The sequence below is a fragment of the Octopus bimaculoides genome, chromosome 29, assembly GCF_001194135.2.
Source record: "Octopus bimaculoides isolate UCB-OBI-ISO-001 chromosome 29, ASM119413v2, whole genome shotgun sequence".
Lineage (NCBI taxonomy): Eukaryota > Metazoa > Mollusca > Cephalopoda > Octopoda > Octopodidae > Octopus > Octopus bimaculoides.
The window spans coordinates 8,507,294-8,520,056 of NC_069009.1; the positions used below are offsets into that span (position 1 = coordinate 8,507,294).

A 12,763-nucleotide genomic window follows, 5' to 3' on the forward strand; every position below is an offset into this window, starting at 1 on the left:
TTATATATATATATGTATATATAAACAAATAGTAAATGAGTATATGCATATATACGTACAGGTATGTGCATACCGACATCCACCTGTATGTATAGGTGCATATCTGGGTACAGGACATTGCAAACAAAACAGAGACGAGAAAACACACAAGCCACATAGAGAACATTCTACTTCATCAGCTACCTCCGTTTTAACACCGGCGTTTCGAAGAGCTAGGCAGGATGCATCGTTAAAACAGCTCTTCCCATGGACCGCAAATTAAATTTGTATACACAAATTAAATCTTGCCATGGAGGAATGTTGTGGTGGATAAAAAACAAGACAGGAAAACAAACAGAAAAGGCTTTACGGCCAGACGGTTAATCTTTACTCATTTGCCTGATTTCTGTTGAGCCATTGTGTATTTCAGTGTAATTTGGTGGTTAATTTGAGGATTTAGTTCCTCTTTCTAGCAAGTAGGCACCTCTGTTATAAATATAAATTTTATTCTGTAGCTATTTAATGCTATTATTGCTTGCTACCACCTTTATTTTTGTTGTTATTATTATTATTGGTGTTGCAGTTCTGGGATCCCATTGGGGAAGAAGCTTTCATCCTGTTGGTCAAAAAAAGTCATCAACAGCAGATATAACACCTACATCACTGTGATACTAGTTCCCAGCCATATGTTTTTTTTCATGTTGGAGAACAGATGGTGGAGGCGCAATGGCCCAGTGATTAGGGCAGTGGACTCATGGTCGGAGGATTGCGGTTTTGATTCCCAGACCGGGCGTTGTGTGTGTTTATTAAGCGAAAAACACCTAAAAAAGCTCCACAAGGCTCCAGCAGGGGGTGGTGGCGACCCCTGTTGTACTCTTTCGCCCCAACTTTCTCTCACTCTTTCTTCCTGTTTCTTGAGTAACGCTGCAATGGACTGGCGTCTCGTCTAGCTGGGGGAGAACACATATGCCATAGAAACCAGGAAACCAGGCCCATGAGCCTGGCTTGGCTTTAAAAGGGTGCATAAATAAATAATGGGGACAGATGACAGTCAGATCGGGCCACTTTAGGAGAATAGGGAGGGTAATCAGCCATTAATGGTGTGACCTGTTTGAAGATAATAAACACAATACTTTTTGCTTTCCAAAAAAATGGGCCCATCATTTTCCCTGCAGATGAAATGGCTTTAGTCTTCTTTGGAGTAAGTGAGGAGGGATGTTTTTCCTGCATGGATTGTCTCTTTGTGTTTGGCTCAAAGTGATGAACCCAACACTCATCCTGGGTAGGAAATGTTCAAGGAAACCAGCTGGGTTTGCCTGAAACAATGTCAAATTTTCTTGTGATGTGAGCAGCCTGGTGTGCTTTTCATCAGGTGTTAGAAAATGTGGCATCCACCAAACAGAAACTTTTGTCATATCCTGTTCATTTTGCAGAATATTCTCAACTCTCTCATCGCATATGCTAATAGAATTGGCTATTAGCTTTATAATCAATCACCTGTCATCCGTCACCATGTGGTGCACACGATCAATATTTTCCTTGGTGGTGGCAGTTGCAGGACACCCAGACTCTCTCTTCCTGTCCTAAGTTCATTGGCCCACTTTTGCACTGTTGATAAAGTTGGAGCATCATCTAATGTAGCAATCATGTCAGGAATATTGTTAGGAGCTAACAGCACAATGCCAAATTTTGTCCATTTTCAAGAGGAGTTGCTACTACTTACTTTTGAAGTCTCCTTTGAACAGTCAAATATCAGCTTACCTGGAAAGAAACAATGCAGATATTAAGAAGGGTTGAAATTAATGCATGCAAGATTTCACAGCTCTAGCATCACTCCTTCATAGTCTGCCAATGAACTTTTCAGCTCACTCTCGTAAAATTATGAGGCTAAGAGTAGAGAATTTTTCAAATAATACATGGAACTAGAAGCAAAATCACATGCCTGTAAAAAGCATAGAAATATATGGCATATAAACAACAATCAAAGCAATGTACAATGAAGATAACTTATAAATTCTTGAAATGAAGAAACAGAAGAGAATGTGTTATTTCAGGGATAAGATATGCGATATTGAGAGTAAGGTGCCTGATTATATGCTGATTGTATATATGTGTATGTATGACCGGTACATTGACAGATTTGGTGAGGTTGTGTTGATGCTGGAGCAGAGATGAGAGGATATGTGTAAGAGGTAAGAGGAAAAGGATCTTCAGCCAAATTCCTCACAGGCCAGAAACAGTAATATTATATTCTTTTAGGTGAGTAAAAGTAATGAAGGGGGTGATCTAGTCTTATTATTAACTGACAGATATTTAGATAAAGTAATTGGGGTGGTTAGATTGTATGAAGGGATAATTAAGCTGAGACCAGTTATAGGTTACTCAAACTGACATTTATCTCTGCATTTGCCCCTCAGTCGTGACTGACAGAAGAACAGGAAAGACTGTTTCTAAGAGATCCTTCTGCAGTCTACCTCAACAACAATTAACAGCAACTTGATCATTATGGCTGATAACTTTAACTGACATGTTGATCGATACCATGATGGCTTCCATGATGTCCATAGTGGACATGACTATGGTACAAAAAATGAGGAGAGTTTAAGGCGCTTGGGATTCTGTAATGCCACTGGTATAACAATTTGCAACACACACTTCAAGAAACCAACCAGCAACCACATCACCTACCAATCTGGAAAACACACAAGTCAGAAAGATTTTATTCCCAAGAAATGCAACAAACAGACTGTTGCAAATAGCAAGGCCTTTCCCAGTGCAGAATGCCCCCCCCCCCCGCCAACTTAGATAAATGGTCAGTGGCTTGAGAGACAGAACTAGACAGACACAGAAGCAGATGTTATGGAGAAGGAAGACATTGAAACTAAAAGAACCTACAATTTACCATAGGTTTATAGAAATTCTACTTGATACTTGAGCAGAGTTCCTATGGGTATATTCTGTTCAAGACTACAGATCAGACATGTGGCTGGTGAGGGTGATATGGCAAAGGAATGACCTCAGAGATACAGTGAAAGCTAAAAAAACTGTCCTGGAAAGTCTAGAAGGAAGGTGGAAAGAGAGAGTATTCTTAAGTATCTAGAAGGAAAGTTGGGTGTCTAGTATACTGCTCAACTAAAGGAAGAGGTTGGCACTTGTTTTGTGACATGAGAATTGACAATGAAGTAGATCCTAGTTGTCACTAAGGATCAAAGTCATATTATTCAATCGCTGTATGATGTCATTTATTTTTTTGCTCCGCTTCGTCTTGTTTCAAAAGTTGTCACAAATTTCAAGTTTCCCTTGCTCAGTCAATCTGTTAGGAGTTGATGTGTGATAATGTTGAAATTAGCCAATCCGAACCAGAAGGAAAGACATTCAAAAACACTTGAACACAAATTTATTATATAAATAACCCTGTAATAAAATGTTGATAAGTGTAAGCATGTTTATGTACATAAATATATGTATGTGTACATTTGCTCACAATGGAAGTTATGTATTAGCATTACAGATGATATTAACCACTGGTTGTTGTGTTCATAAAGACTTCAGTCCAAAGGGATCATAATGAGTAGGAGATTTGATAAATATTTGTAACATATTTCAGTGCATTATAAATGTTTTATAAATGTGTATATGTGTTTGTATGTATGTGTGTGTATGTATTTGTATATGTGTGTGTTGTGTAAGGGGCCTTAGAGTTAACTTAGCAAAGACCAAAGTTCATGCAACCAGGAAAGCAAACAGACCCTCTAATCCTTTCTTAGAAATGGCCCTGCTTAATCCATTAAAACCCAGAGTACTTAAATTTCTGAATATTACTTTTAAACTTTCACAGATGATTGAAAATAGGCTAAAATGAAAAAAATCAGTTATTAAAACTCCTTTACTTCAAGTAGAAATGGAAGTACACAGTGTCCTGTTTATAGGACACTGAGACAATGTGATATATTCATAAATTCAAAATCCTTTATATGTTACTTAACTGTATCCTTTTGGTATTAAATTTTATATAAAAAAATTGTTAATGTTTTTAAAAGAATACATTGAAATACAAAAAATAATACAAGACATACAAAAATACAAAAAATAATACATTGAAAGAAATACATTCATAAAACTGCATTCTAGAATGCAGTCTACCCACAGGATTATGTTGCACTTTTGACAATAAGTTAGTGGTTTACTGCTGCAAGACTTATTCTGACAACATCATTGCTTATCTCGTTTGGCTATTGTATGGCCTTTCAAATCAAATTTCATGTCAGCAGTTGGTGTAGATGTTGTGATCAACTTTGTTTTTTGTCCAGATTGCTTTGTGGATTGCTTTAGATATGAAACACATACATATCTCTTGAAATCAAGTAAATTTTTTATTTCACCCTTTCCATTATGGATTAGTTTGTAAATAGTCCATGCAATAACAACAGTTATATCAGTAACTCTAATAAACAATGGCCAGTCCCACTTTTAGCCTCTGTTTTGAGGTTGCATATTTTGACACTAACCAGTCGTGCTTGTCAACTCCACCCATGCCATTGTTATATGTACTCAAAACACGAGGTTGAGTCACATTGCCTTTGCTTTTTACCTCTTTCCTCAAGCATTGTACATTGCAAATTGGTTCAACTGTATCATAATTAATCCCAGTAAGGATTTCATTATTGATGTCAAATCTATAATCATATGAACCTCTTGGCTCCTTTTTCATCAATACTGTCTCCTTTAGAGGACATCTCTTGAGACGATTATCTCATTGTACCAGTTGCTTCAAATCCTGTTGCTCTGAATAAATTATCAAAATATATGGACTGTGACCGAGGATCTTATATCACTCCAAGCATTAGTAGGACAACTCTACTTCCAAGTGAAACATCTTCTTGAGGTCCTTCTTGTATACTCTTGCCACAATATAGATCAAAGTTGTAACAAAATCCTGAAACACTGCACAGTGCCCAAAAGTTGTAACCAAATCTTCTGGGTTTCCCTTTTATAAATTATTTGAGTGAATTATGTATTTGACTATCATTTCATTGACTGAGAGACCCTTTAAAAATTGTGAGAGAACGAACTTTGTAACCTTTATCATTTTTATTCTCCTCCCAGTTTTCATTATTGCAAAAGTGAATGATGATTTTCAGATGCTGAAATCAATTTCTTGTAATAGCATTTTTGATTAGTAGCATGCTCAATCCTCCTCATTTGACCAGTAGTTTCTTGTGGAGGGTAAGCTAAGATAACTGGAACACATTAGAACTAGAAATGTTTTTAGTTCATCTACAGAAAAGATTTTGATTTTATTCTTCCTAGCTGCAGAATATTGAACAGTTTCTTTTACCTTGGGGTCATATATTTCTGAGGTTAGTAGTTCCTCAAAAATTTCAACAGGGCTGCAATATTGCATAGCATCTTTCATTTTGCTAAAACATTCTGAATAATTCTGTTCTGGTCTGAGTGTTTGTGTATTCAGGAATCTTTTTCCTCCAAAGACGTTCTGAACAAAGTAATTTTCATTTCTTTGTGGGTCTTCTTGTTTGTTACTTAGGACTCTTCAGCAGTATTAGTCTCATTTTCATAATAATATGTAATTGCAGTGATCCAGGCACAACATTGACAATTGGCTCACCAGTGTCGTTGCTGTTGGCTAGTCCTCATCAGTGAGATTCTGTGAGTCTGGGGGTACAATGATCTTGTCAGTTGTCAAAGCATGAGCATGTTTTCTTGACATCTAAGGGTAGACACCATAAAAGGATATAATTAACTGTTTATTATTGGTTTTATAACTATTTACTACAAAAGAATATTACAATCACAGCATTGCATTACAAAAACCATAACAGTATAGTTCACTGCGCTTTCAAAACTTTATAATACATACATTAAACAAATTTATCCAGAGGTGTCCTCTCTCCATACCAGCTACTTCACTTCTGAATGTTGCAACACACTTTTTGCCTCTAATTACAGAACATATTTCAACTTGTCATAACAATACAGCATCATGTCACCACATGATGCTGTTCATGTGTCTCTGAGTAGAGTACCAGATCACATCACTACACAATGACCCAGTGTTCCAACATATTATGTAATAAATGTAATGTAATGTGTCTGAACAATTTTAAAGATTTAGTTGTGTAAAATGGTTTTTAGAGATTCATATTTTGATGATAGATTTACAGTGAATGTTTTTAGTCAGATATTGAAAACTGAAATTTGTAAGCAACTCTACTGACATTATTTTCATCATTTTTGCAGTCAAATTAATGTAACTATCTATTACTTGATTATGTGAATATGTAGTAAGATTAGAGCTTCCTTTATTTGGCATTCACATAAAAAAATATATAAAATATGAGCATATAAGCTTATTTAATGTTTTCATTTGGTGTCCTATAGGACTGTGGGACTTAATGGGTTGTGTAGAAAAGGTAAAGGTAGAAATTCCATATGTTGTACCTAGTGTAAGCTAAGGACACATAAGAAATACAGTAGCATCACAACAAGGTTAACAGAAACTAATTTTTGTGTTTGACAGATATGTAGGAACAATGGTAAACACTGCAAACACACAGGAAATAGACTGAGTCAAGTGCCCAGGGGCATCGTTAGAAATAGTTTCTGTTGTCTAAGTGATTCAATTAGCTTCTGAGGAGGATGTGTGTAGTTGCGGGAATCGGAACTGGCTGGGAAAAGTTATTAACAAAGGGTCTCTCTCTCTCTCTCAGAGTGAAAAGCAGACTGTTTGATGCTTGTGTATGAGCGATGCTACACAGTAGTGAAATGTGGGCTGTTGAGGGGTCTTGCCTCATAAGTTAGTAATATGCTGGTGCCGCATAAAAAGCACCCAGTCCACTCTATAAAGTGGTTTGCATTAAGAAGGGCATCTGGCTGCAAGACCCATGCCAAGATAGACAATAGAGCTTGGCACAGTCGTCTCATTTGCCAGCTCCTCTCAAACTGTTGTTCATCCTAAGTCAGCATGGAAAACAGGCATTAAATGATGATGATGACAATGTTTGTGTGTGTGTGTGTGTGTATGATTGTATACATTTATATACGTGTGTGTGTGTATATATATATATATATATATATATATATATATATATATATATATATATATATATTTTTTTTTCTTTATAATTTCTGTACATCACCTCCAAACCTTCCAATATATATATATGGTTGGCGTTAGGAAGGGCATCCAGCTGTAGAAACTCTGCCAAATTTAGATTGGAGCCTGGTGTTGCCATCCGGTTTCACCAGTCCTCAGTCAAGTCGTCCAACCCATGCTAGCATGGAAAGCGGACGTTAAACGATGATGATGATATATATATATAGACAGACACACACACACATACATAGACACACACATGTACATGTATATAAATGTATATAACAGAAATGTCAAAAACTTTTTGAAAAATCTTAGCATGGAAATTTATGATTGTTTTCAGAAAATAGAAGTGAGGAAGTTGGGAATGCACTTAACAGTGAATATGTCATTTTTCAATGTATTGAAACAAGATGACATCCTTCAAAATATCGTCCTCGTTTAATGTCCACTTTCCATGCTGGCATGGGTCGGATGATTTGACAGGAACCAGCCAGGTAGAAGATTACACCAGGCTACTGTGTCTGCTTTGGCAGGGTTTTTATGGCTGGATGTCCTTCCTAACTCTAACCACCCTGCAGAGTAGGCTGAGTGCTTTCTTACGTGGCACCACCAGAGTCAGTTTTGGTATGGTTTTGACAGCTGGATGTCCTTTCAATTGCCAACCACTTTACAATATGGATTGGATGCTTTTTATGTGGCACCAGCATTGGTAGAGTCACCAAGTAGCTTGCACAACAAGGAATCTTTGAGAGGGGAAGGTGCATCAGAGGTGGTGGTCTTGTGTCAGATGATGAAAAGTTAGAATGAGACAGAGAGACAGAAACAGGTATCATGCTGTAGAGGAGGTACTTGGTTATCTAGCCAAAGAGAGACGAGGGAGAGAGTTAACAAGAAAGGGACTTCAAAATATACATTGAAAATAAATTTTCCAATGTCTGTATATTCAAATTAAAATTATTGAGCGTTTCCGATATTGGCTACATTGACATACTCTGTTTCACCATTCATTACAAGATATATATGTTAAATCTGTGTGTGTGTATGTATATATATATATATATATATATATATATATATCATCATCATCATCATCATCGTTTAACGTCCGCTTTCCATGCTAGCATGGGTTGGACGATTTGACTGAGGACTGGTGAAACCGGATGGCAACACCAGGCTCCAGTCTGATTTGGCAGAGTTTCTACAGCTGGATGCCCTTCCTAACGCCAACCACTCAGAGAGTGTAGTGGGTGCTTTTACGTGTCACCCGCACGAAAACGGCCACGCTCGAAATGGTGTCTTTTATGTGCCACCCGCACAAGCCAGTCCAGGGGCACTGGCAACGATCTCGCTCGAAAATCCTACAGGAGCCAGTCAGGCGGTACTGGCAACGGCCACGCTCAAAATGGTGCATCTCATGTGCCACCCGCACAAGAACCAGTCCAGGGGCACTGGCAACGATCATATATATATATATATATGAAGTATGTATATAATGTTGTTTCTTATCTATTTCAGATTTCTACGAATGTATAGACCTCATCCAAAAGTCCATTGAAGAATCAGACTTTGTGGCTATAGATGGCGAGTTTACAGGTGAGTGGAGGTGCCAGTATTGTGTAGCCCTAGGTCAGTTTTGATCCACCTGACAGGCGTTCCAGCTAAGAACATCCCATCTTATATTCTGTTAGAGTGTATTTAGGACTACATTATCTAATGTATAGTAGTAGTTTAGTAGCTACAGGTATTTTTGTTGTTGAGCTCTTACTCAGTCCTGGTCTAGCTTACCTGTGATCAAAGATGTTCCAGTAGCAACCATTCCATCTTTTATTCAAATATGGTGTATCTAGGGTTATAATATTCTGTGTGTCCCCTTTTTTCTAAGACAGAGAAAGGAAATTTGAAAGATCTGGCTGTTATCTCTTGCAAGTCATGGTAGACTTCTTTGAAAACTTGAAGCATATCACCACAGTTGTCCCAGACACATTCAATTGTAAAACAGCACCCAACACACTCTGTTAAGTGGTTGGCATTAGGAAAGGCATCCAGCTGTAGAAACCATGACAGAACAGACAGTTGGAGTCTGGACAGCTCTATGTCAAACCATCCAACCCATGCCAGCATGGAAAGAGGATGCTAAATGATGATGATGTTGAAAATGAATGATTATGAGTGTGTGTGTTAATGGTAGATGTGCAAGTATCTGTATATAAGTGACTTATTTGACATCAGCCTTATTATCTCTCTCTCTCTCTCTCTCTCTCAACCGTGCAAGAGAAAGACGTCACAGGGTAGCATCTGCCACAATTCAGCCAACAGACGATTGTTGTGACATCTGTGGACGCCTGTGTGCTTCCAGCTTTGGACATGCACTCTCATTGGTGAGAACACAGACTTTGTTATCATCAGACACTGATGGACTACCAACATGATGCATATGTATATACAGATGAGATCCAGAGGTTCTCAGTACAGAAGACACTTAGTAGTGCTCAAATGATTCAAACTTAGATGCCAGTGTCTTTACAGGGGATCAATTCCACAGGGTAAAAAATGGCTATAAGAGGAATCAAGTTGAGCAGATATAGAGGCAATTATGCAGACATTTAGAGATATTTAATATAGCTAATTTGTTTATTTGCATAATTGCCTCATGTATTTTGCTTAGGCGTTGTGAAACAAAAAATCTGGTGTAGAACTCAATATACAGGTGCTTCAGAACGAAGTTTTAGTCAAGTACTGAGCAGTAATAAGAAATTGGGATGACAACAAAAATAAATGATTATCTTGTGAACTTCATGTGTATATAAATATATTTTCTTTTATTTTATTCTTTTACTTGTTTCAGTCATTTGGCTGTGGCTATGCTGGAGCACCGGGTTTAGTTGAACAAATTGACCCCAGGACTTATTCTTTGTCAGCCTGGTACTTGTTCTATTGGTCTCTTTTGCCAAACTGCTAAGTGACGGGGACATAAACACATCAACATCAGTTGTCAAGCGATGGTGGGGGGACAAACACAGACGCACAAATATGTTCTATATATATATATATATATATATATATATATATACACACATATGTGTGTGTGTATGTATGTATGTATATATATATATATATATATATATAGAAAGAATATATATATACACACACACACAACAGACTTCTTTCAATTTCTGGCTACTAAATCCACTCACAAGGCTTTGGTTGGCCTGAGGCTATAGCAGAAGACACTTGACCAAGGTGTTATGCAGTGGGACTGAACCTGGAACCATGTGGTTGGGAAGCAAGCTTCCTACCACACATATATATATATATATGATATAGGTATCATATACTATTGATATAGGTATCTGTATATTTCTGCGCACATCTATGCGAGTGTGTGTGTGTGTATCTTTGCTTCCTGTGCTAAAATGTACTTTCAGCAAAGCAGCTTCTGTGTTTAGTTAGCCTTGCCAAATTGCCAGCACCCAATTCTCTTATTCAAATGGTAGAAAAGACACTTGTCCAAGCTCTGAACCTAAAATATGTGCATGTCTTATTGTCCTTTTTATCATTTTTTTTTCTTTGACATCCATGTGTCTGACCATTTTCTAAAACATCATCTTTTCAGGTTTGGACCACCCTGACCATGGTCAGCCCCAGCCTTTCGATACCCCAGCAGAACGATACCAGAAGCTTAGCAAGGTAAACCACAATGTGCATTTGTTCTTTTTTGTTGTTGATTTTTGTCCTGTGCCTCCCCTTCACCTGATCACTTCTCTGGCCACCAGCTATAATCAGAGGACCATTTAATTCAGAAAACTTGGCTGTAGTAAGATGAGATCAATACCTTTTTTTTTTTCTCTTGTTTATATAATCTTTATTAAGAAATATTTCTCTTGAGCCCAGCAGACAAAATAGAAAAGGCTTTGCTCCAGAGGATGGCAAGAGAGACATACTGGAACAGCTATTCTACCTCACAGGGCTTGCACTTGCAGACAGCCATCTCTGCTATCGAAGCAGCCATCTCTGCTATAGCCCTGGGCTGACTAATGGCTTGTGAGTTGATTTGGCAGATGGAAAGTAAAAGTAGCCCATACATAAGTGTATGCGCATGTGCATTTTTCCTTTTTAGGGGTCAGTTCAGTTTCTACATAAATTACATGTTTTTCTCTCCCTAGGCGTCATTTGGGTTTATACGTACATTACATGTTTCTTTTTTCTTTCCTTAGGGGTCAGTTGAGTTTCTACTGCTCCAGTTTGGTCTTTGTACATTCAAACTAAACCCTGAGACACAGCAGTAAGTATCAGTGTCCCCTTTTTTCTTCTCTTGTTTAACATGTAAATGATGTAGTAATGCCCCAGCATGACCACAGTCCAATGTCTGAACTCTGTAAATAAATCAGACTGGCTCCAGAGCACTATTACTGTAACTACACAATTCCTTGTGCTCATTCAGCTTGCTAGAATTAGTAGTCAAATCTCCCTCAGCTCATTCCTAACCATCTTAGAAAAGGACATATTAGGTAATGTGGTTCTGAGTTTGTTTTACATGGGAAGAACAAGATGGTCATGGCTGGAATACCTTCGCTCATAGGGCTGACCTTCATCATCATCATCATCATCGTTTAACGTCCGCTTTCCATGCTAGCATGGGTTGGACGATTTGACTGAGGACTGGTGAAACCGGATGGCAACACCAGGCTCCAGTCTGATTTGGCAGGGCTAAACAACAGCTAAGGCTATGAAATAGATGGATTTTCTTCCATTGCTTTCTATGGATTAGTATCCCAGTTGTTTGATTACCTTAATCCTCCAGCATACAGAAAACTCTGTCAAATGTAAGGAATATTTATTCATATTGTCTGAATTAGTTATTCATTATCTCATTGTTGTGAGATTTTGTTGATATGTCTCTCTCTGTCACACTCTAACCTTTCATCATCTGACACAAGATCACCCCCTCCAATGTCCCCCTCCCCTCTCAAAGGATCTTTGTCTTGCAAGTTATTTGGTGACCTTGCTGGTGCTGGTGCCGCATAAAAAGCATCCAGTCCACACTGTGAAGTGGTTGGCATTTGGAAGGGCATCCAGCTGTAAAAACCATGGCCGGCTCCTGTCAAACTGTCAAACCCATGCCAGCATAGAAGACAGACATTAAATGATGATGATGGTAATTCTTTATTTCTAGAATGACATTGTAGGCTAGGTGTCGGAGGCCAGATTTGGCCAGTTCGAACATAAAACAGGTAGAATATTTGGGCCAGATATGGCCAGTTTAAATACTAAAGGATTAAAATAATACATAAAAGGCCCAATATTTCACAAATATGTGTATATTTTTTTCTCCTTTAGTGCAGGTTGGATGGGTCTCACAGCATTTCACTATTTGTCACACTTCTTCATCACCTAGAACATAGTAACAGAGAAAATTAGCTGTCGTTGGATGTAAGTGTATGTATGTATGTATGTATGTATCTGTGAGTTGACACAGGCATGGCAGTGTTGTGAAGAAGTTTGGTTCCTAACCACCTGACTCTAGGTTCAATTCCATTGCATGGCATCTTGGTCAAGTGCCTTCTGCTATTGCCCTGAACTAACCAAAGCCTTCTGAGTGGATTTGGTAGACAAAAACTGAAATAAGCTGGTCATGTATATCTATCTTTGTATATGTGTATATATATA

General features: G+C 37.9%; 1 protein-coding gene across 2 annotated transcripts in view; it reads left to right on the top strand.

Moving 5' to 3' along the window:
- LOC106868305 (poly(A)-specific ribonuclease PARN) overlaps positions 1 to 12,763 on the top strand; it is a 68,877-nt gene that overhangs the window by 3,924 nt on the left and 52,190 nt on the right. For both annotated transcript variants that reach the window (XM_014913496.2, XM_052977868.1), the window contains exons 2-4: positions 8,612 to 8,689; positions 10,710 to 10,783; positions 11,311 to 11,378. In XM_014913496.2, the coding sequence (XP_014768982.2) occupies positions 8,612 to 8,689; positions 10,710 to 10,783; positions 11,311 to 11,378 (220 nt within the window). The remainder of the gene's footprint in view (positions 1 to 8,611; positions 8,690 to 10,709; positions 10,784 to 11,310; positions 11,379 to 12,763) is intronic.